This window comes from Xenopus laevis, chromosome 3L (genome assembly GCF_017654675.1).
Source record: "Xenopus laevis strain J_2021 chromosome 3L, Xenopus_laevis_v10.1, whole genome shotgun sequence".
Lineage (NCBI taxonomy): Eukaryota > Metazoa > Chordata > Amphibia > Anura > Pipidae > Xenopus > Xenopus laevis.
In genome coordinates, this window is record NC_054375.1 from 155497291 (window position 1) to 155522181 (window position 24891).

General features: G+C 42.7%; 1 protein-coding gene across 3 annotated transcripts in view; it reads right to left on the reverse strand.

The window, feature by feature from the left end:
- Window positions 1–24891, reverse strand: part of dnah2.L (dynein, axonemal, heavy chain 2 L homeolog) — a 113616-nt gene that overhangs the window by 55727 nt on the left and 32998 nt on the right. For all 3 annotated transcript variants that reach the window (XM_041587379.1, XM_041587378.1, XM_041587380.1), the window contains exons 10-19: window positions 23817–23904; window positions 19418–19623; window positions 16394–16523; window positions 6563–6745; window positions 5446–5660; window positions 4516–4662; window positions 4192–4348; window positions 2942–3181; window positions 2657–2845; window positions 1867–2014 (exon numbers count right to left, since the gene is read on the reverse strand). In XM_041587379.1, coding sequence (XP_041443313.1) covers window positions 1867–2014; window positions 2657–2845; window positions 2942–3181; window positions 4192–4348; window positions 4516–4662; window positions 5446–5660; window positions 6563–6745; window positions 16394–16523; window positions 19418–19623; window positions 23817–23904 — 1703 coding nt within the window. The remainder of the gene's footprint in view (window positions 1–1866; window positions 2015–2656; window positions 2846–2941; window positions 3182–4191; window positions 4349–4515; window positions 4663–5445; window positions 5661–6562; window positions 6746–16393; window positions 16524–19417; window positions 19624–23816; window positions 23905–24891) is intronic.

Here is a 24891-nt window from a genome sequence, read left to right on the forward strand (position 1 = left end):
AGACCCAAAGCATGGGGCCCCTGACGCCAATGTTTTGTTTTTTTAAATTTATAAGGGAGGGCGCCAATGTTTTTTTGAAAACTTTTATGGAGGCTCTGGCACCAATTTTTTTTAAACTTATAAGGGACCCTGATTTTTTTTAACTTGTAAAAATCTTTTATGTGAGACTCTGGCTGCCAATGTTTTTTTTTAACTTATAAGTGGGTCCTGATCACCAATGGCTTTTTTACAACTTGTGTTTGGGGGGGTTTACAGTTTTAAGCGCTTTTTGGCCTTTTTACGGTGGTGTGGGGTGGGGCTTGGGGGCTGGGACCAGGGGTCCCAGAACATTTTGTTGTACAGGGCCCTGTGATTTTTGATGGCAGCCCTTCATCAGACTGCAGACATTTTGAGATACCAATGAATGCATGCCAGCAGGCCTTGCTCAGTAATCCTCATCCAAGTGACTTTGCTAAATCCAGTTGATTTAGCCTTATCACTACTAGACACTCTATATCATGAGCTGGAGGAATGAAAACCATTAGAATGGTATGCAATGTGCATTGCAATAAAAAAAACAGGTCCTCTACCCCGAGGTAGAAAATATGTTTACATAGCTAGACAAAATAAAAAAAAATATTTTAGGAGCTGCAGATTAGAGGCAATTTTAATAGCAGTTTCCTAAATCCTTAACTTAAAGATACTTATTATTTGGTGTTGGTGGAAGGAGGAAGGGTAAAGTGATGAGTGTGATAAGCAGGCAGGACTAGCTAACTGAAGCAAGACGGGATAAGGACAGGGATTACTGATATCAAACAACTTGCCCACTGGTCATCCAAGCTAAGCCTTAGCCCCGAAGACTATTCTAATGTCAGATCCACATGTCTCTTCCAAATCCTACCATAAAGCTGCTATCAAAACTGAAACCAGCCTTGGATGCAGTCTAACTTTTTTAGAGATTAACTGTTTTAGTTATTATGATGGAGACCACTTTTTAAAGGGGAACTGTTGAGAAAATTCTGTATAAGCTTCCTCATACTGAAATAGGAAACGTTGCAAATACAATCAATTAAATATTCTGCATTGTTTCTGAAATAATCAAGTTTATCTTCACTATTCCTCTCTCAGTATCTGTTTCTCTTCATTCTGTCTTCATGCAGCAGTTGGGTGTCAGATAGTCATTGACAGTTAGATCCAATATATCTTATAGGGGGGCTTCCTTTCCTAGCAGATGTATTAGAGCTCACTCAAATAACTGATTCCAGTACAAACGAATTCTAACAAAATAACTGTGTTTTGCACAAATCCTGCATGTAGAGAGACACGATGTCTGGTGAGTTTTATAGAGTGAGCTCTAATACATCTTCTAGGCAAAAGGAGCCCCCCTATAAGATATATTGGATCTAACTGTCAATGATTATCTGACACCCAACTGCTGCATGAAGAGAGAATGAAGAGAAACAGAGGCTGAGAGAGGAATATTGAATATAAACTTGATTATTTCAGAAACAATGCAGAATATTGAATTGATTGTATTCAGAAAGTTTCTTATTTCAGTATGAGGAAGCTTATATTTAATTTTCATTTTCACAATAGTTCAGAGCAAGAATGGACTGCCAGTGCCATTGACAATGTGCAGGTAAAGAAATGTAATGACATTGTGTGGTTAGTGGTAGAAGAGCAGTGGAAAGGGAATCTTCATGAACGATTAAGTATTTGGCAAGGGATAAGGAGAGACCCACTAAGATCCACATGGTCTAGCCTCCCTATCATTTGCTGTTATTTCTCCCCTATTCTAACAATGGAGATACAGAAGAGCCTCAACAGAGTCTTTGCCTTCTAATATATGTGGTTTTGGTACCAGTACCATATGTCTCTTTGTCTTACCTACAACCACATAAATGGGTTCCCGCTGGGATTTCTTCTTGGTGAGGACATCTGGCAGCCGCCTAAAGTTGGAGATGGTGTTGAGGATTTCGCTGCACGTGTTACTCATGATGAGAGCCAACTGCTGTAGGGAGGGTGAGAACTCCACCTGTGGGGACACACAAAGTATCTGAGGAGCCACTGCGAAGGTGGAGCGTGAAATGGTTGCAATGGATTGTTACTCCCTACAGTTCATACAGCAGGTACATAGCTCACTCTCTCTTTACATGGATGGGGTTGCTGATTTAGAATAGAGGTCAGTTAGTAGTTGTGTCTTTTGGAGTCCCAGGTGACAAACGACACAGATAAAAGTATAACATTTTATACTGTTAAGATATTATACATTGTCAGTATGGAATTCTCTAGCTATTGTTGGGGGTAGAATGCTAAAAGTTGTAGCTGAACAACAGCTGTTGGGCTGCAGGGTGGACATCTATTATGTAATTCCACCCCCCACGCAGTTGGAGGCCCTCACCTCCCTGCACTACCACAGCCCTCTACACTCTAATTGCAGCCCTGGCTGTGAGAGCTTCAGACAGATGGGTGATTTTCTGCTTAGTATGCTCAAAGAAAAGCAAAACATATGTGACAGCGGAGGGAATTCTCACCATCATGTTCTCACTACAGAAGGCCCCGCAGCTTTTGGCACGCACCACTCTCTTATCTCTTTGCTCTAATTCATATGTAACCCCCTCTACCTCTCTCTCTCTCCTTGCTGCTCTCTCCCCTTCATTCAATCCCGGTCCCTTACCTGGGCAGTGGCACCTGGCAGGTCATTTTGCAGAATGACCATAACCCTGAAGAGCGGGTTTGCAGTGGTCTTGTTGTCCCCATTTATGGCTTTAGAAAGCTCTTGTAACGACCTCTTAACATTCAGTCTGAAGGCTTCTTCCACCATTCGGTCCATTTTGTCTGTGTAAATCATCCAGTGTTGCTGGACCTTCAAGAAGAGTTGTCTTTAGACTAAGCTAATCAGAAACTGATATAAATCCAGTAAAACACTGAGAAATGTTCTCCAGTGTGGACCAAACATTACCTCTGGACCATCGGCCTTGAACACTTCATAGGTGGCCCTCATGACGCCACAGATATCCTCATGGAAATTGTGCAGACGAGTCTCGGCAGCCCTCCTGTGTCCCTCCTGGACCTCCTGGAATTCATTGTCTCTGAAGACTCTTTTCCCATCAATATGGAGAAGCAACAATTCACTGATCTTTTGGGCACATTGAGAAATCTTCTCATTGGCAAGCTTGTAATTATCCACAATCTGTTGTACCTGAGGAAAGAAAATATCTTTGTTCAGTGTTTTCTTTGCACAGAGGGCATTCTGATTGGCTTGGCCCTTACAGGGAGAGCCCAAGGAGAAATGGACCACTTACCATTCAGGAAATGGCTACTAGGGGTAATGATATTTTATAACGGTTATCCCTACAAGGCCAGTACACCCCTGATACAGGAGAGGTACCAACATGCTTGGACCTGGGTTGCCAAGGCCTTTGAGTCGGCAGAAAGACAAATTTTTCTGGGCAACACTGGAACTGTGATTGACAGTAAGATAACAGAAAGGTATGTCTGATGGCTACAATAAAGGAAACTAAAGCTGGCCTTACGCTTGTTTGGTGAGGTTGCCAAACAAGTGGATCTTTCCCAGATGTGCCCCCTGGATCGCAATGTTGGGAATAGAGGTGGTTGGAGTAAGGAACCCATCATCAAACCAATGTGATCCTGGCTTCTAATATTATTTTAAACCTGTCTGGTTAATAAACTGGCCAAAAATCGGGTGGTGAAGCCCATCAGAGGGCCACATACACGGGGGCCAATAAACTGCCAACTTAGCCTGTGGGCAACTTTTATTGGCCAGTGCATGGCCACTTTTACCTAAAGAAATGCCCACAAACTTCACTGGCACAGATACTTTATTATGCTCGGAAAAATATAACTAGTATTTAAACATATCCTGACACTCAAGGATAGGACAGGCCTAGTAAAACAAGCATGAACGGATGCAAAAGGTGTAATCTTCCCTCGACATAACACATAGGCAATACCATAGAGTTACTTGAGTTGGACAGAAGATGGCACCAAACTGCAAGTTGAGGAAACACTCTTTGAAGAAGAGTAACATCCATTCAAAAAACATAACTGTTCAAATGGATATCTGTTATATATCTTATGATGCATACAAAGACATTGGAATTATAGAGTTTCCTTCCAAAATAGCTATGTTCCATGGAGGACAACAGCTCCCTGGCTTCTTTGATATCAGCACACATAGGGTGAGCTTACCCTGCTGGCGTGTAGTAGACAATCATTGATGAAAGCGGTGGAAGCTCCCTTAGAAGACCAATGTAACTTGGTGAGCCCAGGCTGGATCTTCTTATCTAAGAAGCGGATTCTTTCTCTGAACAAACCCCGTTCTTCCTGTGATAAAGCCGCTATAATCCTGCAAGATGACACAATGACATAGACAGGAGGGAAAGGTGTGCTCCATCCAAACTGCTCTATACATCCATTGTAATATGGTGAGGAACATTGCTTCCCAGCATACTGCATGATGACATTCCTACCCAAGGCTAGCTGTCTATAAGAGGACAATGAGAAGTTCCTCACCTGTTATATGCCCTCACCACCAGCAGCACATTTTCCCGCAGGTTCCTCAGCTCTTCCTTCCTCTGATATATCTCCACCACATAGTGCGGGATTTCAAACTGGAGCCGCTCCCAGTAGTGGATTTCCACAAACATCTTGAGCAGGCTCCTGAAGAAGCACAGAATTTAGCATGGTCACTTTACTCAATGCTGCATGATGAGCTACAAGACTGCAATCTACAGGACACGTACTTCTCAAGCTGCATGATGACATACAAGACTGTTAGCTATAGGACACTTACTGCTCAAGCTGCATGATGACCTGCAAGACTGCAAGCTATAGGACACTTACTGCTCAAGCTGCATGATGACCTGCAAGACTGCAAGCTATAGGACACTTACTGCTCAAGCTGCATGATGACCTACAAGACTGTAAGCTATAGGACACTTACTGCTCAAGCTGCATGATGACCTAAAAGACTGTAAGCTATAGGACACTTACTGCTCAAGCTGCATGATGACCTACAAGACTGTAAGCTATAGGACACTTACTGCTCAAGCTGCATGATGACCTACAAGACTGTAAGCTATAGGACACTTACTGCTCAAGCTGCATGATGACCTAAAAGACTGTAAGCTATAGGACACTTACTGCTCAAGCTGCACGATGACCTACAAGACTGTAAGCTATAGGACACTTACTGCTCAAGCTGCATGATGACCTACAAGACTGTAAGCTATAGGACACTTACTGCTCAAGCTGCATGATGACCTACAAGACTGCAAGCTATAGGACACTTACTTCTCAAGCTGCATGATGACCTACAATACTGCAAGCTATAGAACACTTACTTCTCAAGATGCATGATGACCTACAAGACTGTAAGCTATAGGACACTTACTTCTCAAGCTGCATGATGACCTACAAGACTGCAAACTACAGGTCACTTACTTGTCAAAGTTCACATCCAGCATTCCGACTTTCTCAGGGCTTCTTGCCATGAGCGGGGTGTCCAGCCGCCTCATTGATTGTTTGTCAGCTGCTAGGGACCACTCACTGAACAGCTTTCTCATAAGCTCATCTAGCTTCTGTGCCAGCTGCTGGTAATCCTGCACGGTCTCCTCCCCTATGCCAATGCGTGGTATAAAGTGGGCGCTAGCAAGGCTCTGGTGTGGGAATGACATTGAGTGAGACATTCATGTTGAAATTTCTACTTTCTAGGCTGCCATTTTGACCAGTTTTTGATCAGTTGTCCTTCCTTATATATTATTATTAATTAGCCTTCAAGGGCTCCCACAATTGCAAACCTTGCCTAATCTCACCAACGTTCATATCATGCTCTCCGCAATGTATGCAAAAAACATGACATTCACATGGATCCAGTGCAAACACAGGCTACCTCCTGAGGTTATTTGTGTCCTTATGGCAGCACACAATGTTTGCGTCCATTATAACACAATAAACGACACTGTAATAATGTAAAGAAAGGCAGCTCAATCTTACCTAAAGCCAATTTGATCTTGCTGTGCTGCATGTTGCCAGACACATTCAGAGCAGATTAAAGGAGAAGGAAAGCTGCTGAAGCAGTTTATTGCCAATAGATTAGCCACAATAGTGCAAGCTATAACACTATATTTATTCTGCAGAATGCTTTAAACAGCTCTAGAAGCTGTTTGTTTAGGATTGCAGCTGCCATATTAGCTTGCTGTGACATCACTTCCTGCCTGAGTCTCTCCCTGCTCACTTACAGCTCTGAGCTCAGATTACTGCAGGGATGGGAGGAGCTAGGGGGAGAGGAACAAAATGAGCATGCTCAAGCCCGAGCCCTGGAGGTTTCAGCTGAAAACAGTAAGTCTGATACAGAAGCCCATGAGTACACAATAGAAGGAAAGAAATGTGATGTTTCTTTTGACAGAGGACTCAGAGCAGCATTACTTTGAGGGTTTACTGATGTATTTATATAGACCTTTCTGATAAAGCTCACTTAATTTTCGCCTTTCCTTCTCCTATTTAAGAGTAACCATTGAGTCTATGGCGCTGGCAGTCAGTTGTTATACATTGTACATACCTGCATGGACCTGTCTATACGTCGTCTCAGGCCTCGGATAGCGTGTGCTTGCCCAGCAAGGCGGCACATGTGGGGGGGCAGCATGGGCAGCTTCTTTCCCAGCTCCTTGTTGACGAGATCCAGCTCATCCTTGAACAGCTCATACACTTGTACTGTCTTCTTATCAAACGTCCGCTTTATGGCCTGCCGAGCAGAGGGTACATCATTAGCAGGGATCAGCTTATTTACACACTGGCTACGGGTTAACTTGCCAACGATTGGCTACAGGATAAGATAGCCTTGTCAAGATTTTGATTGGTTAAAGGGGATCTGATGATGCAAGGTGCACCTTGCTGAAATAAGAGACTTTCTAATTATAAACAATTAAATATTCTGTACCATTTATAAAATAATGATGTTACCCTTCACTCTCCCCCTCTGAGCAACCTGTCTCTCTTCATTCTGTCTTCATGAAGTAGGTGGAGTCTGTTATTGATTGACAGTTAGGTCTAATACATCCTGTGGGGGGGTTGTAACCTCTGGTGCTCACTCTTTAACCCTTTAAGTGCCAGCAGAATTTCACATTTTGGTTACGCGAAATGCCAGCCGTTTTTAAGCATTTTGTGCTCTCTCACTTTAGGGGCATTTTCTGAGGGGAAACCTATAGTTTACCTAGGAAAACTATACATTGTTTTTTTCGGTAGAAACTGAGCTTTCTAAATCTGCCTGAGTTTTCATGTATTTCCACCTGTGCAAAAAAATTTATAGTGCTAAATACCAAAAAAAAATGAAAAATTACCATTTTTCATCGTATATCAATTTATACCAGAAAAATATTTCATTTTACGGATGAAAATCCAACTGATTTGGAAAGCCTTATGTCTCTCGAACGTGCCAATACCAGATATGTATAGTTTTAGGGAGATTTAGGACTTCTGTACCTCAAAAACTCCCGGCAGTATATTACCGAATTTTGAAAGCACTAAGGCAGAAAACGGCATGCTTTAGATTCCAAGGCAAAAAATCCTGAAACCGTAGGTTTACCCCAGAAAACCATACATTTTTGAAAAGTACACATTCTGCCGATTACAAAATGGGTAACTATGTCTCTCTACTCCCAACTACTAAACATAAAAGCTTGTCTGAACATAGTGGTTTTTCAAAAAAAAATTCAAAATTCTGAAAAATCATTTCAAAGGTTTTATTTTGCTGCTCCGCATATCCCAAACTATATTAGGTACCAAGAAAAAGCACCTGAAATATGATTGCCAGGGGTCCACTGAACAGTTTGATACCCATTATGCATAGGTTTACCAAAGTATCTGGCATTTAGAGACACAAATATGAAGTTAGCGCATCCAAATTGTTCAGGACTTTACTTCAGCTACTGAGAAATCAACACATTGACTGCATTTTTTGTGGGGTAAAAACACAGAAATATATGTTTACCCCCCAAACCCATATATTTTTGGAAAGTACACATTCTACTGAAGCTAAAATGGGTACCCATGCCTTTCTGCTCCAAACTACTGAGTCGCAAGGCTTTCCTACAATTGTCGGTTTTGGTGAAATATCTGAAAATTGCCTCAAAGCTTCAACTTCTCAGCACCATATCACCCATGTGTCATTACGCACCAAGAAAAAGCACAATAAATATGATTGCCAGGGTTCCTCCAAACAGTTTGGTGGCCATTGTTCATAAGTTTACCAAAGTATCTGGCATTTAGAGGCCTCAAAATGAAGTTAGCGCATACAAACAGTCCTGTGGGTAACTTCAGCTAATGAAGAATCAACACATTGACTGCATTTTTCTGGGGTAAAAACACAGAAATATATGTTTACCCCCCAAACCTATATATTTTTGGAAAGTACACATTCTACAGAATCTAAAATGGGTACCCATGCCTTTCTGCTCCAAACTACTGAGTCGCAAGGCTTTGCCAAATTTGGCGGTTTTGGTGCAATATCTGAAAATTGCCTCAAAGCTTCAACTTTCCAGCATCGTATTGACCATGTATCATTACCAGCATAAAGCATCCTAAATATAAACATAGGGGTCTACTGAACACTTTGATGCCCAATATGCATAGATATACCAAACTATGTGGCGCATAGAGACCCCCAAATGACAATATGTATAGACATTTTCACGGCTGACGCGCTGGCTGCTGCAACATAACCACCCGGTGTGTGTATTATGCGACATTAGACCACCTAACAGTACAGAGACCCCAGAAAACCATATATTTTCAGAAAGTACACATTCTGACGAATCCAATATGGGTAAATAAGTGTTTCTACTGCAAACTGCCAAACTGCAAAGCAATGCTGAACATAACGTTTTTTATCAAATTTCTGAAAATCGTCACAAAGCTTGAATTTTACCCCATTATATGTCCCACATTTCGTAACTTATCAGCATAAAACATCCTAAATATGAACGCCAGGGGTCTACTGAACACTTTGATGCCCAATATGCATAGATATACCAAACTATGTGGCGCACAGAGACCCCCAAATGACAATAGTGTATATACATTTTCACGGCTGACGCGCGCTGGCTGCTGCAATATGAGCACCTGGTGTGTGTAATATGCAACATTAGACCCCCCTAACAGTACAGAGACCCCAGAAAACCATATATTTTCAGAAAGTACACATTCTGACGAATCCAATATGGGTAAATAAGTGTTTCTACTACAAACTGCCAAACTGCAAAGCAATGCTGAACATAACTGTTTTTATCAAATTTCTGAAAATCGTCACAAAGCTTGAATTTTACCCCATTATATGCCCCACATTTCCTAACGTATCAGCATAAAACATCCTAAATATGAACGCCAGGGGTCTACTGAACACTTTGATGCCCAATATGTATAGATATACTAAACTATGTGGCGCACAGAGACCCCCAAATGAATCTATAGCAGACAAAATTTCCATCGGCAAAACGAAGTAACATAGAACTGAGCCAAATGGTATAAAATCAGTAAAATCCAACAAAACCACAAAAATCAATGGCTTTTTTTTTTAGCCTAATGTAATTAACGGTCAGAATTAAAGTTTGATTATTTTAGCATAGCTAAATAGGTTTTACAGATAGAAATAAGCGAACAACACCTACGCAAAGCTGAAAATGAAATAAAATGGCTAAACATGCAATAAAATGGCTAAAAATGTACAAATATCACTGAAATTGCAATATAATCACCGAAATAACATACAAAAGGTATTGCGCGGTGCAATTAGCAAATACGCTATTCGCAATGGCAATAAAACAGTTTTTACAGGCAAAAATACAGACGATGCGATAAAAGAAAATAAAAACACACAAACAGGCAAATTGTGTGTTGTATGCGTGTTGTTTGCATGTGCAAGTGTGTGCAAGCATGTGTAAGGGCTGTGAATATATGTGACCCCCCCTGATCCCCCAAAATTGAATGTATGTGTGTGTAAGTGTGAATATAAGTGGGAATGTAAGTGTATTAGTACAATAGGTGTGTGTGTGTGTGTTTGTGTGTTTGTGTGTGTGGGGGGGGGCACTAACCTGGGGTGGCAGGCTGTAGGTCGTCCAGGAGGGCTGCATGAAGAGCTGGAATCGTCTTCATTGCTGGATCTGGTGAGTGGGTGGTGCTGTAGGGCTAGGAAGCACAGGCAGCAGCAGGGCACCTAGATTTCATTGTGCCTGCTGCTGCCTTGGGGCCCCTGGGCGATCGCGCCTCAGGGGCCACTCGTTTCCCGCTTCTGCTCGTTGCCTAGGGGCTGGGGGACGAGTATGAACGGAGCGAGCGGCTTTTTTAGCCGCTCCACCGTTCAGAAAAAGCAGGCAGCAGGCAAACAGCAGCAGAGCACGTATATTTTGCGTGCCTGCTGCTGCATTGGGGCCCCTGGGCAATCGCGACCCAGGGGCCCATTTTCCCTGCCTAGGCTTGTTGCCTAGGGGAAGGGGAAGCTGCCAGGGACACTAAGAACGGAGCGAGCGGCTTGTAAAGCTGCTCCTCCGTTCTGAAAGTGCAGGCAGCAGCAGGGCACATATGCTGCACGTGCCTGCTGCTGCCTTGGGGCCCCTGGGAGATCGCGACCCAGGGGCCACTTGTTCCCCGCGTAGGCTCGTTGCCTAGGGGCTGGGGAACAAGCAGGAACGGAGCGAGCGGCTTTACAAGCCGCTCCTCCGTTCCCAAATCTGCAAATGCTGCAGAACGTAGAATCTACGATCTGTGGCATTTCAAGTTACTTTGCTACAGAACGTAGATTCTACGTTCTGTGGCATTTAAAGGGTTAAAAATAACCGGCTCTGATGGAAATCCTGTTTCTCTGCGTTCAGGGTGTTTGCCTGAGTCTGTTATTTTGTTACTTTTTTTGTGCTGGAGTTGGTTATTTGAGTTATTCTGCTAAGAAAGGGAACTCCCCTAAAAAGACGTATTCCACCTTCCTGTCAATCAAAATGTGACCCAGACCTGAGCATGTAAAGAGCATGAAGAGCGACAGGTACATGTCCCATTTTTACTTTCTTTAATGAAAAAGAAACTTATCTCCAATATACTTTAATTAAAGAATATGTACTGTTTTTATAAGAAACCTGTTTATATACAGTGAAATTCTCCCTTCATTTACTGCTGTGGATAGGAATTGTCAGACAGTCCCTAACTGCTCTGCAGGGAAACAATCATACTTATGTACAGCAGGGGGAGCCCCCGCCTTACTTCCCAGCCATGCAGAACTCAAGCAGCTTTGTTTGTTTCCCTGTAGAGCAGTTGGTGACTGTGTAGAGATTTGTATTGGATTTTATTTTTGCCTTTACATCCCCTTTACTGTTTCCAACTCCAGCTGCAGGGACAAAGATCATGGAGCCAGATTTAAACAGATAAACTGGGATTCTATTTGGAGGATTATTTTGCTGCAGCCACTGGTTCTGCAGAGTTGGAGAAAGTTTGTATTAAACAATACAAAAACTATAAAATCCACATTAGATTACATGACAACACAGGAGCCAGTGCAGTCTGTATATTCTGATTATTAATCAGTCTTGTTGTATCGGCTTCTGGCAGATATTATTTGACTTGTGCTGTTTTGATCATTTTTGACGATCCCTAAGCAGCCCAGACTACACTGAGCATGTGCATCATTTGTTTGATTAGGCTTGTGGTGCAGTAAGTTCATGTTTGTTTAGTATAAAAAATAAAGCATTTCTAGCCTTATTCTATTTTACACTTTACTTCCCCTTTATTTGATGTGTCTTATTGTCAGGGCCCGAAGGCTCTGTTGTAGTGTGGACCAAGGAGGAGACAACAACACCAAGTTCGCGGTACAAAAGGATTTATCAGAAGAATAGTCGTAAGCAGGCAAATGGTCAAATACAGGCAGCAAGGATCAGAGTCGTAAAACAGGCAAGAAGTCGGTACACGGATAATCAGAATGGCAAGAAATCACACCCAGGAACTATACAAGATAGACCTATAATTGGGCAAAGACTGAAAGGGAAATTGGGATTAAATAGTCCAAGGTTGGCGCCAAAACTGACGCGGTGACGTCATGACGCCGACGCCGGCGTCCTCACGTTGGCGTCCTGACGCCGACGCACATTCTGACGCCGGCGTCCATTCCGTCGCCGGCGACCAATCCTGGGGCGACACGTTTCTGACGCAGTCATGTTACGACCAGGAAGAACCGCATGGTGGAGCAGGAGGTCGCCATCTTGGACGTCCCGTGGGGTAAGTTCCTTACTTTCCATTACACTTATTTCAGTGAGATAAAGCCTATATTGAATTTTCACTTCTGTGATAGATCCGCTTTATCTGGCTACAAACTGATTCCGGCTCCCTTTGTAGTTGGCTTTCAGCCAGGCAGCCGTGCAGTCACAACAGGGCTTCTACAATGGAACAGTGGAAAAAAGTTGCTTAAGTAATAAGTTTGTATGAAATAAATTCTTCCCAGTGTGGCTTGTGCATTAGTGAGCTGAGTAACCCCCCGGAACTCGGGCTATTCATGTGAGCGTGCCAACGGGCGGCTCTTGCTTAGCCAAGTGCATAAACAGGCGAGCGCATGAAGCTTCTCAGGGAGCCGAAATAGCATCTCTTTATCTGCGCTCCCTTTCAGAGATAAATGAATGTGAACTCCCGCTACCTGGATCATTACAGCCCAAATGCCCCTGAGTCAAAGTCTTTTGTCTGCGCTCGGCTTTTGCTCAATTCTACCTTTTTTTTTTTTAATAGAAAAGAAAAAATTTCAACTGCAAATAAAGGAAAATCTATTTTGAAGCATTGCAGCTTTATGCTGGAGTTTGATTAATGAGTCAAATACGTTGCTCAATACAGAAGCACAAGCCATAGAAAATCATGGTAAAAGGAGAAGCAGCAGCAAAGGCAGCTTTTTGGGGAGAGGCACCTGTTCATAACAGCCGTACCCCCCTATAATGGACTCTCTCCATTATACATATGTGATCTATTAACTGGAATACGTGGGACCTGGGTGTGGTGCTTCACACAGTCTGCCCAAAAAGGCAGAGGAGCTGACTTAAAGGAGAAGTAACGCTACAGAAGCAGTTTATTGTCATAGATTAGTCATAATAGTACAAGCTATAACACTATATTTATTCCACAGACACATTCAGAGCAGATTAAAGGAGAAGGAAAGCTGCTGAAACTGTTTATTGCCAATAGATAAGCCACAATAGTGCAAGCTATAACACTATATTTATTCTGCAGAATGCTTTACCATACCTGAGTAAAAAGCTCTAAAAGCTTTCTGTTTGTTTAGGATAGCAGCTGCCATATTAGCTTGGCGTGACATCACTTCCTGCCTGAGTCTCTCCCTGCTCACTCATAGTTCTGGGCTCAGATTACAGCAGGGAGGGGAGAGAGGAGCAAACTGAGCATGCTCAAGCCCAAGCCCTGGAGGTTTAAGATGGAAGTCTGATACAGAAGCCCATGAGTACACAATAGAAGGAAAGAAATGTGGTGTTTCTTATGACAGAGGACTCAGAGCAGCATTACTTTGAGGGTTTACTGGTGTATTTATATAGACCTTTCTGATAAATCTTACTTAATTTTAGCCTTTCCTTCTCCTTTAATCTTGATCTTTCCATTGTAAATAGGTGTAGATATACACCTATTTGCCCAAAGTGACAAGTGGGCCGGCTGTATCAGGAAGTATCCTGTATTTCTGATTGGTTAGTGTTGGGATTGGGAGCTGGTCAAAGAGACTAATTTATTACTAAGCAGGAGGAGAAACTAGCACAGTGATTATTCTTTGGCTAAGGCAAGTGATTGTTGGACTTGTTAAAACACATGGGACTTATCGCCTGTATACAAAAAATTGAGTGCTAAATTTGGTTTCGTTCACATATATTAAAGGGGTTGTTCACCTTCAATGTACAAATCTTATAAAACCACTAACAATGCTCTCAATGTGTTAGAACAACCATTTTCCATAACAAAAAGTAAAAATGCCATTGTAAAAGCTCATTTTTATACCTATTAACTCAGTCCTTCTCCTGTCTCTCTGACCTGTTTTCTGAAGTGATGGGAGTGGCCTATTTTGAACCTGACACACCAAGAACTTCCTATATGATGACATCATCATGCCCAGGCTTTGCCCTTACTTGTTTCCTATTGGATGTTGATACTGCCCTCCTCCTAGTAATTTATTGGGTGCTTGTGAACTGTTACCAGTCACATCATTTGAATGGTCATTGGTTGATTACTCAATTGTAATGGCAGAGGTTAACAGACGCAGCATTTAAACAAACCTGCCTTGTAACAAACAATCACACAGCCATGCAGACAAATACTGCAGAAAAGGAAGGAGCAACATTGTTCTCCCAATTCTGGCACTGTCCTTCTGCCTAGACTAAAACTGAATGGAGTGCCAAAGGGGTGCAACCTTTTCTGGGAATAAATACTGGCGTTTCTATATTTTTATCTTTTAATACCTTTGGCATTAAGCATAATGTCAGTTATTTACAAAATTGCAACAAAAACCAGCACTGACTTGCTTAGAAACGTATGTAACTTACACATCTAGCAGGGACAGTAGGGCTGCACCTCACCCTTTTAAAACCAAACACATATGAAATCCACAGGCTGCATGGCTAATTAGCAACTCATGTAGATGCTGCAGACTGAACTGATTTCTGTGCAGCCATGTATCCTGCATCTAAATTAATTGCTTATTAGCCATGCAGGCTGTGGATTTCATATGTGTTATGTTTTAAAAGGGTGAGGTGGCAGCCCTAAGTGATTTTGTGCGCTCTCCTGGGGGGGGGGTAATTTACCTAGGAAAACGATACCTTTTTTAAGTGTTCCACTTCTGGAACAAGATTTAGAGCTCTAAATACCAAAAAATTAAAAAGTTATATTTTTCATGATATAGGGATCTATACCAGAAAAATATTTTACTTTATGCACAAAAATTCAACTCATTTGGAAAGCCTCAAGCTCATACAAATAGTCAGCTGCTGAATAATGATTTTATATGAGGTAAATACACAAAATAATACATGCCCCCCCCCCCCCCAAATAATATATTTCTGGAAAGTACAAGTGTCATCTCCCATAGTATACATTTTAAAAATGATTTCTTTTTTCTCTGTAATAATAAAATAGTCACTTGTACTTGAGCCCAACTAAGATATAATTAATCCTTATTGGAAGCAAAACCAGCCTATTGGGTTTATTTCATGTTTACATGATTTTCTAGTAGATTTAAGGTATGAAGATCCAAATTATGGAAAGATCCATTATCCAGAAAACTCCAGGTCCCAAGCACCTCAATCCCCCCATCTGCACAGTTGAAGTCTCTGCAGCACACAGCCCACACTCCCCCTCCCTCTCACAAACTTGTAACAGTTTCTCTTCAGTACCTGAATGCTGCTCAAATTCCCCAGCACAGGAAGCAGTGGCAGATTGACAGCAGACATAGCCAATAGGAGTTAAGTTAGCTGCCAGTACAATGTGTGATGTCATATAAGGAAGAGGAAGTGAACACTGTAGTGTTTTTGGGGGTCAGTGACCCCCTCCCAGCACAGGGTCTGTGTGGAACTGAAGGATTAGTACAGGGACACTTCTGAGGTGAATATCTCTTGAACTGTACTTTTTCTGTTAACTATTTCTATGGAAAAGTTTGTTCTATTCATGTGAACTGTTAGATTTGTCATTTTGTTACAAAGGTGAACAACCCCTTTAAACAGAGGTGAACACCGCTAATAATAAGCACCAAAAAAATTCACATTAAAACAGCTCACCCGAAACAGGTGGTGACCCCGGTGTGTAAACTCCAAGTCCCGCTTCTGGGTTCACTTGTGCCTTAAACAGTATCAAGGGTAATAGCAAGAGGGAAGTCACCAGATCAGACGGGTCGCCCCAAGCCCATAGCTATAGGTGAGCCACAGTAAGTAGAAAAGATTTGACAAGCACTCCATTCACCCGTATGATTAAAAGAAGTAAATGTTTATTTCAGCATATTAAAAGCATCCATTCCCTGACGCGTTTCGTATCCTCCGATATATAGTCATACCTATATAATTGGCTTTGCTAAGACACTACGTGTGTTTCAGCAGAGGAGATTCTCAGTATCGTCTATTGCAGGGTGGTTTTTTGGCATTGTGTAGCCACAACAAGTAGCTGCTACTAGTAGTTCCGGAGCTACTAGTAGCAGCTACTAGGGCAGTGGCACATGGCAAGATGGTGGGCAACAAATTAAGGCTACAAAATACCCTGCCATAGACAAAACTGAAAATCGCCTCTGCTAGAACATATACCGCATCTGAGCAAAGACAATTCTCAATATTGTGTATTTTGTAGCTCTAGTACCTCCGTGTGTCTTCACCTGTTGTTTCCTTAACTACAGACTCACCTCCCGGGCTGAGAGATGATGAAAAACATCCAGAAGTTCTACACCCTCTTCAACTCCGTGCACCGTCTCGAACGCCGTGTTGATCAGATTCTGCATCATTACCTCCAGGTCCTTCACACCGGCCCGAAACCTACAGGAAAGGGATTAAGTAAGGGGAGCACTGCGGATGCCAATATTTACCTAAGACTGAACGCAAAGTATCCGGTTTAAACACTTAGGGGTACATTTATCAAAGAGTGAAGTTACAGATCGCCACAATCCTCTAGAGTGAAATTCCTCCACTCTCCATTCATTTCTATGTGATGAAAGTGAAGGTCATCCTTTGATAATGACGGAATTTCCCTCTAGAGGACAGTGGTGATCTCTAACTTCACTCTTTGATAAATATTCCCCTTAGTTTCAAACAACACAGTAGGAGTGAAGTGATTTACTAAAACGTGGGCGCTAAACGTCACCAGTGCAGTTACCTATGGCAACCGATCTGAAATGATGTGCTCCTTTAAAGGAGAACTAAAGCCTAACTAAAGAAGTAGGTAGAAATGTTGTACATGATGTTTTGTGCTTCTGTACCAGCCCAAGGCAACCACAGCCCTTTAGCAGTAAAGATCTGTGTCTCCAAAGATGCCCCAGTAGCTCCCCATCTTCTTTTCTGCTGATTCACTGCACATGCTCTGTGCTGCTGTCACTTACTGAGCTTAGGGAGCCACTCACAATATACAGTACACATAGAATAGAAATGTCACAATATAAGGCTGATTAGTAATTAATACACATAATTACTACATGGCAGCACAGAAACCAGTGCAATTAGCATCAGAATTGAATAATCAGCAAACCTGTAGCATCAGCTTATATTACAGCCAGGGAAGCTCATTTTCTGCTGGATAATTAGTGACGAGCCCTAAGCTTAGCTTCTCAACAGCCAATCAGAGCCCACTGAGCATGTGAGTGTCACAGACACTTTCCAAGATGGTGACCCCCTGTGACAAGTTTGAAGTCCTGGATCATTGCTGCTATTGACAAGCTAAAACTTTAGCCTCGTGCAATAAGTTCACTATATGAAATATGGAATTTTTAGCCACATTCACTTTTAGTGTTTAGTCCTTTAAGGATAATTAAGAGCACACCTTTTTGTGTCAGCTGCTTGGTGCATTTAAGCGTCTGACTTCTAGCACTTTCTGTAGAAGACAAGATGTTTCCAGGGTGTTATTGAGTAATTTTATTTTAATGGCAGGTTTAAGTCTTTGATTATACCTTCCAGCCTTTATACCCATGTATTTCAGCTGAGATAGAGCATTACTGTAAGATCTGTCATCTGCTGCTTCTCTCTGTCTGTCAGGATCTAAGTCCAGAGCACTTTCCATTCTGTATCACTTTCACTTTCACTGTTCTACTTTATAGGGACCACAAATGATCATGGGAACATTACTGGACTCTGTGCAACCTACAACTATAATTTGTTATGCTGCTCTAACTACTGAATTTCCCTATTGTACAACATATAGTATATTCCGTATCTTCATGGAGAGTGTTACATAGAGACATAGAGGGGTTCTGTGACCATATAAAGACACAAGGCTGCAGGCTGAGTTATACAGGGAACTCTGAGTATCACTCATGTATTATAAGGGATAATGTACCCCCTACTGTAAATGATAAGGATATTAGAAGTCACTGAGGGGTTGTTCTGTGACCATATAAAGACACAAGGCTGCAGGCTGAGTTATACAGGGAACTCTGAGTATCACTCATGTATTATAAGGGATAATGTACCCCCTACTGTAAATGATAAGGATATTAGAAATCACTGAGGGGTTCTGTGACCATATAAAGGCACAAGGCTGCAGGCTGAGTTATACAGGGAACTCTGAGTATCACTCATGTATTATAAGGGATAATGTACCCCCTACTGTAAATGATAAGGATATTAGAAGTCACTGAGGGGTTGTTCTGTGACCATATAAAGGCACAAGGCTGCAGGCTGAGTAATACAGGGAACTCTGAGTATCACTCATGTATTATAAAGGATAATGTACCCCCTACTGTAAATGATAAGGATATTAGAAGTCACTGAGGGGTTGTTCTGTGACCATATAAAGGCACAAGGCTGCAGGCTGAGTTATACAGGGAACTCTGAGTATCACTCATGTATTATAAGGTATAATGTACCCTCTACTGTAAATGATAAGGATATTAGAAGTCACTGAGGGGTTGTTCTGTGACCATATAAAGACACAAGGCTGCAGGCTGAGTTATACAGGGAACTCTGAGTATCACTCATGTATTATAAGGGATAATGTACCCCCTACTGTAAATAATAAGGATATTAGAAGTCACTGAGGGGTTGTTCTGTGACCATATAAAGGCACAAGGCTGCAGGCTGAGTTATACAGGGAACTCTGAGTATCACTCATGTATTATAAGGGATAATGTACCCCCTACTGTAAATGATAAGGATATTAGAAGTCACTGAGGGGTTGTTCTGTGACCATATAAAGGCACAAGGCTGCAGGCTGAGTTATACAGGGAACTCTGAGTATCACTCATGTATTATAAGGGATAATGTACCCCTACTGTAAATAATAAGGATATTAGAAGTCACTGAGGGGTTGTTCTGTGACCATATAAAGACACAAGGCTGCAGGCTGAGTTATACAGGGAACTCTGAGTATCACTCATGTATTATAAAGGATAATGTACCCCCTACTGTAAATGATAAGGATATTAGAAGTCACTGAGGGGTTGTTCTGTGACCATATAAAGGCACAAGGCTGCAGGCTGAGTTATACAGGGAACTCTGAGTATCACTCATGTATTATAAGGGATAATGTACCCTCTACTGTAAATGATAAGGATATTAGAAGTCACTGAGGGGTTGTTCTGTGACCATATAAAGGCACAAGGCTGCAGGCTGAGTTATACAGGGAACTCTGAGTATCACTCATGTATTATAAAGGATAATGTACCCCCTCCTGTAAATGATAAGGATATTAGAAGTCACTGAGTGGTAGAACTGTTACATACCTGTTATAGTCATCGTGCCACAACGTATTCTTTACATCCAGGATGGTTTTCTTAACAGACTTGAGCTGCAGCAGGTTCTTGTGGAAGGTCTCCTCTATCTCCAGCAGGCTGCGTGTAATGTGTGGCCCCTGGGCCCCAGAAAAGCAAGGAAGTTGGCTCTGTTGGCCATCCTGCCAGCGGGCAAACTGCTCCTGACACAAACACACCTAGAAGGGAAGGAAAGAGAGAGATGAGCTCTGGGGTGACAGTTAGCAGGGCATGTGCCAGACAGCTCAGCATGATGCACAGGTGGGATAAGACACTTTCTCTGGAATATTAAAACAAACACCAATACAGGGAGAGCTTTTTAAAGGGGAAGTCAACCTTTAAATGTAAAATGCAGTTACAGATAGAGGAAGAATAAGAGGCTAAATGTATTCAAAACCACAATATGTCACCTGATAACAAATGAGTTCATATATAATATATATATAGGATATCCATAGCCCATAGCAGCCAATCTGTCATCTGCAGTAAGTCATCAGCAAAGCCATAATGATGGACAGTCTGTAGAGAAGAGATCTTCCATAAAACTATAAATCCCAGCAGCCTCTCAGCAGTTCAGCTGGAATTGTAATGCCAAGGGCTGGTATTGTTCAGAAGAGAGTAGTAACCTTAATGGAATTGTACAGTGTACAAAAAGTGGGTATACAGATGTATGTGCAAAATAAAAGAAGTTTCTAATACAGTTAGTTAGGCAAAAATGTAATGTATAAAGACTCACTCCAGCCTTTATAAGTTAAATTTTTGGCTAACTTACTATATACGTTTTTTTTACTTTGCACAGCCTATTTACCCAGTTTTTATACTGAACTATTCCTTTAAAGGGGTTGTTCACCTTCAAACACTTTTTCCAGTTTAGTTGTTTTCAGTTAGATCACCAGAATTAAAGACTTTTTCCAATTACTTTCTATTTTCTATTTGTGATAGTTTTTCTAATACTGGAGTATAACATTTCATTTTTCACCTTCTAAAGCAGCTCGGGGGGGGGGGGTCGTCGACCCTATAAACCGATCTAAATTGATACATTTAGTTGATACATTTCTTATCTACTAAATGTATCGACTCAATGTATCGTCTAAATGTATCGAATCAGTGTATCGACTCAATGTATCGACTGATCGACTCAGTGTATCGACTCAATGTATCGTCTCAGTGTATCGACTCAGTATATCGACTCAATGTATCGACTCAATGTATCGACTAAATGTATCGGCTCAGTGTATCGACTCAATGAATCGACTAAATGTATCGGCTCAGTGTATCGACTCAATGTATCGACTCAATGTATCGACTAAATGTATCGGCTCAGTGTATCGACTCAATGTATCGACTCAGTGTATCGACTCAATGTATCGACTAAATGTATCGGCTCAGTGTATCGACTCAATGTATCGACTAAATGTATCGGCTCAGTGTATCGACTCAATGTATCGACTCAGTGTATCGACTCAATGTATCGACTAAATGTATCGGCTCAGTGTATCGACTCAATGTATCGACTAAATGTATCGGCTCAGTGTATCGACTCAATGTATCGACTAAATGTATGGACTCAGTGTATCGACTCAATGTATCGACTCAGTGTATCGACTCATTGTATCGACTCAATGTATCGACTCAGTGTAAAGACTAAATGTATCGACTCAGTGGATCGACTAAATGTATCGACTAAATGTATCGACTAAATGTAGCAATTTCCGGGTTTATGTGTCGGCATGATGACGTCATTACGCAATGGGGCGGAATTCAAACAGTAAATAAAGGGAATTCAGTGTTTAGCACACTGCCCGTTGTTGGGTTCTATTTGCTGGTTCCTAAGTGCTTATTCCTACTGATTCCTGTCTGATATTCTGGTTATTGACCCTTGCCTTGCCTGACTATTCTGAACTCTCCTATCTGACTATTGCCTGCCTGATTATTCCAAACTCTCCAAGCGGAACCCTTGCCTGTCTGACTATTCTATGCTCTCCAATCCTGATCCATTCCTTGAACTCTGGCTGCACTGACCCGGCCTGTTTTGACTATTCTTTTATGAGCTTGTGCTGGCCGGCCTGTTCCACTCTGTGTTATCTGGCCTGTCTGTGAGTTGACTGGTCCTCCATTCCAGTGTCCTTGGTGAGACGATCGTGCCCCTTTGTTCATCCAGAACCTTTAGCTTTGCTCCTCTATTAGTAAGACCTGGTGGCATCCAATTAGCTGAGGGCTCCTCCAGAGGTGAAAGGCGGCTGCAGAAGCAAGAGCCAAGACCAGGGAGCCCAGCATTGCTTCTGGATATAGGGTGCCGAATATGACAGCTTATTTTTGAATTCCAGGCTTGGTTTAATTGCAAAGTATAGTGCCAAGTAGAGTCTCCTGTAGGCTGCCAGTCCACATAGGGGCTAACAAATAGCCAATCACAGCCCTTATTTGTTACCCCAAGGGACTTTTTCATGCTTGTGTTGCTCCCAAAATCTATTTACATTTGAATGTGGCTCACGCGTAAAAAACGGGGACCCCTGATTTAGGGAGTGATATTCTGAGACAATTTGTAATTGGTTTTAACTTCTTATTATTTGTGGTTTTGGAGTTATTTGGTTGCTAGGGTCCAAATTACCCTAATTACAGTATCACCCTGCAGGGGGAGGGACTCTCCTTCTGTCTGTCTCACTGTATCACCCTGCAGGGGGAGGGACTCTCCTTCTGTCTGTGTCACTGTATCACCCTGCAGGGGGAGGGACTCTCCTTCTGTCTGTGTCACTGTATCACCCTGCAGGGGGAGGGACTCTCCTTCTGTCTGTGTCACTGTATCACCCTGCAGGGGGAGGGACTCTCCTTCTGTCTGTGTCACTGTATCACCCTGCAGGGGGAGGGACTCTCCTTCTGTCTGTGTCACTGTATCACCCTGCAGGGGGCGGGACACATGGCTCCTTCTGTCTGTGTCACTGTATCACCCTGCAGGGGGAGGGACACTCCTTCTGTCTGTGTCACTTTATCACCCTGCAGTGGGAGGGACTCTCCTTCTGTCTGTGTCACTCTATCACCCTGCAGGGGGAGGGACTCTCCTTCTGTCTGTGTCACTGTATCACCCTGCAGGGGGAGGGACTCTCCTTCTGTCTGTGTCACTGTATCACCCTGCAGGGGGAGGGACTCTCCTTCTGTCTGTGTCGCTGTATCACCCTGCAGGGGGCGGGACACATGGCTCCTTCTGTCTGTGTCACTGTATCACCCTGCAGGGGGAGGGACACTCCTTCTGTCTGTGTCACTTTATCACCCTGCAGTGGGAGGGACTCTCCTTCTGTCTGTGTCACTCTATCACCCTGCAGGGGGAGGGACACATGGCTCCTTCTGTCTGTGTCACTGTATCACCCTGCAGGGGGAGGGACACTCCTTCTGTCTGTGTCACTGTATCACCCTGCAGGGGGAGGGACTCTCCTTCTGTCTGTGTCACTGTATCACCCTGCAGGGGGAGGGACTCTCCTTCTGTCTGTGTCACTGTATCACCCTGCAGGGGGAGGGACTCTCCTTCTGTCTGTGTCACTGTATCACCCTGCAGGGGGCGGGACACATGGCTCCTTCTGTCTGTGTCACTGTATCACCCTGCAGGGGGAGGGACACTCCTTCTGTCTGTGTCACTTTATCACCCTGCAGTGGGAGGGACTCTCCTTCTGTCTGTGTCACTCTATCACCCTGCAGGGGGAGGGACACATGGCTCCTTCTGTCTGTGTCACTGTATCACCCTGCAGGGGGAGGGACACTCCTTCTGTCTGTGTCACTGTATCACCCTGCAGTGGGAGGGACTCTCCTTCTGTCTGTGTCACTGTATCACCCTGCAGGGGGAGGGACTCTCCTTCTGTCTGTGTCACTGTATCACCCTGCAGGGGGAGGGACTCTCCTTCTGTCTGTGTCGCTGTATCACCCTGCAGGGGGCGGGACACATGGCTCCTTCTGTCTGTGTCACTGTATCACCCTGCAGGGGGAGGGACACTCCTTCTGTCTGTGTCACTTTATCACCCTGCAGTGGGAGGGACTCTCCTTCTGTCTGTGTCACTCTATCACCCTGCAGGGGGAGGGACACATGGCTCCTTCTGTCTGTGTCACTGTATCACCCTGCAGGGGGAGGGACACTCCTTCTGTCTGTGTCACTGTATCACCCTGCAGGGGGAGGGACTCTCCTTCTGTCTGTGTCACTGTATCACCCTGCAGGGGGAGGGACTCTCCTTCTGTCTGTGTCAATGAATTACCTTTTGTGGGTTGGAGCAGATGATTAGTAGCACTTCCACTGTACCTAAATATATTAAAATTTAGCACCCACAACCCCCCTTTTTTGTATTTGGAGCAGATGAATGTTTGATACCTACTTTTCAAGCCTTGTACCTACCTCCAGGAGATCCTTACAGCGCTGTATGAATGCATCCACTTGAGCAAATATACTGGTTTGATCCAAAACCCATCCAGTTTTTGAAAACCTAAAATTCAAAACAAATATTGTTGAAGTCATTCTGAGCTTCACAAGAAATCAGCAGAAATAGCACAGCACTCTCCTGTCACTAATAACAGCTCCATTATGTTTCTAAAGCAGACATCTGACCAAGAAATGACCAAATATATTGCCCCCATGAAATTGCTGAACTAGAACACTGACAGCCATACTAGTGTACTTCCCGCACACAGATCTAGTTCCCCACACATGTGTAATGCTGTTGTATTGATTGACACATGCTCCTGCGCAGTACTGCAGAAAAGCCAAACACTGATGGAAAACTGGATACAGACACATGATTAGGTCATCTGAAATGATTTCATTGAAGGGGTGGTGCACCTTTTAATTAACTTTTAGTATGTTAAAAAAAAATAGCAAATTCTAAGCAACTTTTCAAATGGTCTTTATTATTTATTCTTTTTACAGTTTTTTTTAATTATTTGCCTTCTTCTTCTGACTCTTTCCAGCCTTCAAATGGGGGTCACTGACCCCATCTAAAAAAACAAATGCTCTGTAAGGCTACAAATGTATTGTTAGTGGTACTTTTTATTCCTCATCTTTCTATTCAGGCCTCTCCTATTCATATTCCAGTCTCTTATTCAAATCAGTGCATGGTTGCTAGGGGAATCTGGACCATAATAAACAGTTTGCTGAATTTGCAAACTGAGGAGCTGCTGAATAAAAAGCGAAATAACTCAAAAAACACAAATAATAAAAAATGAAAACCAATTGTAAATTGTCTCTGAATATCGCTCTCTACATCATACTATGGGGCAGATTTATCAAAGGGCGAATTGAAAATTCTAAATTCTAGTTTTCAAATTTTTTTATGATCAAAACGGTCGAATTCGACTAGGGAGTTATTCAAATTCTATTCGAGTTTTTCAAAAAAATTTGAATTTGGTTTTTGAGATTTATCGTAATCTGGCCCTTTAAAACTCGAATTTGACTATTCACCACCTAAAACCTGCCG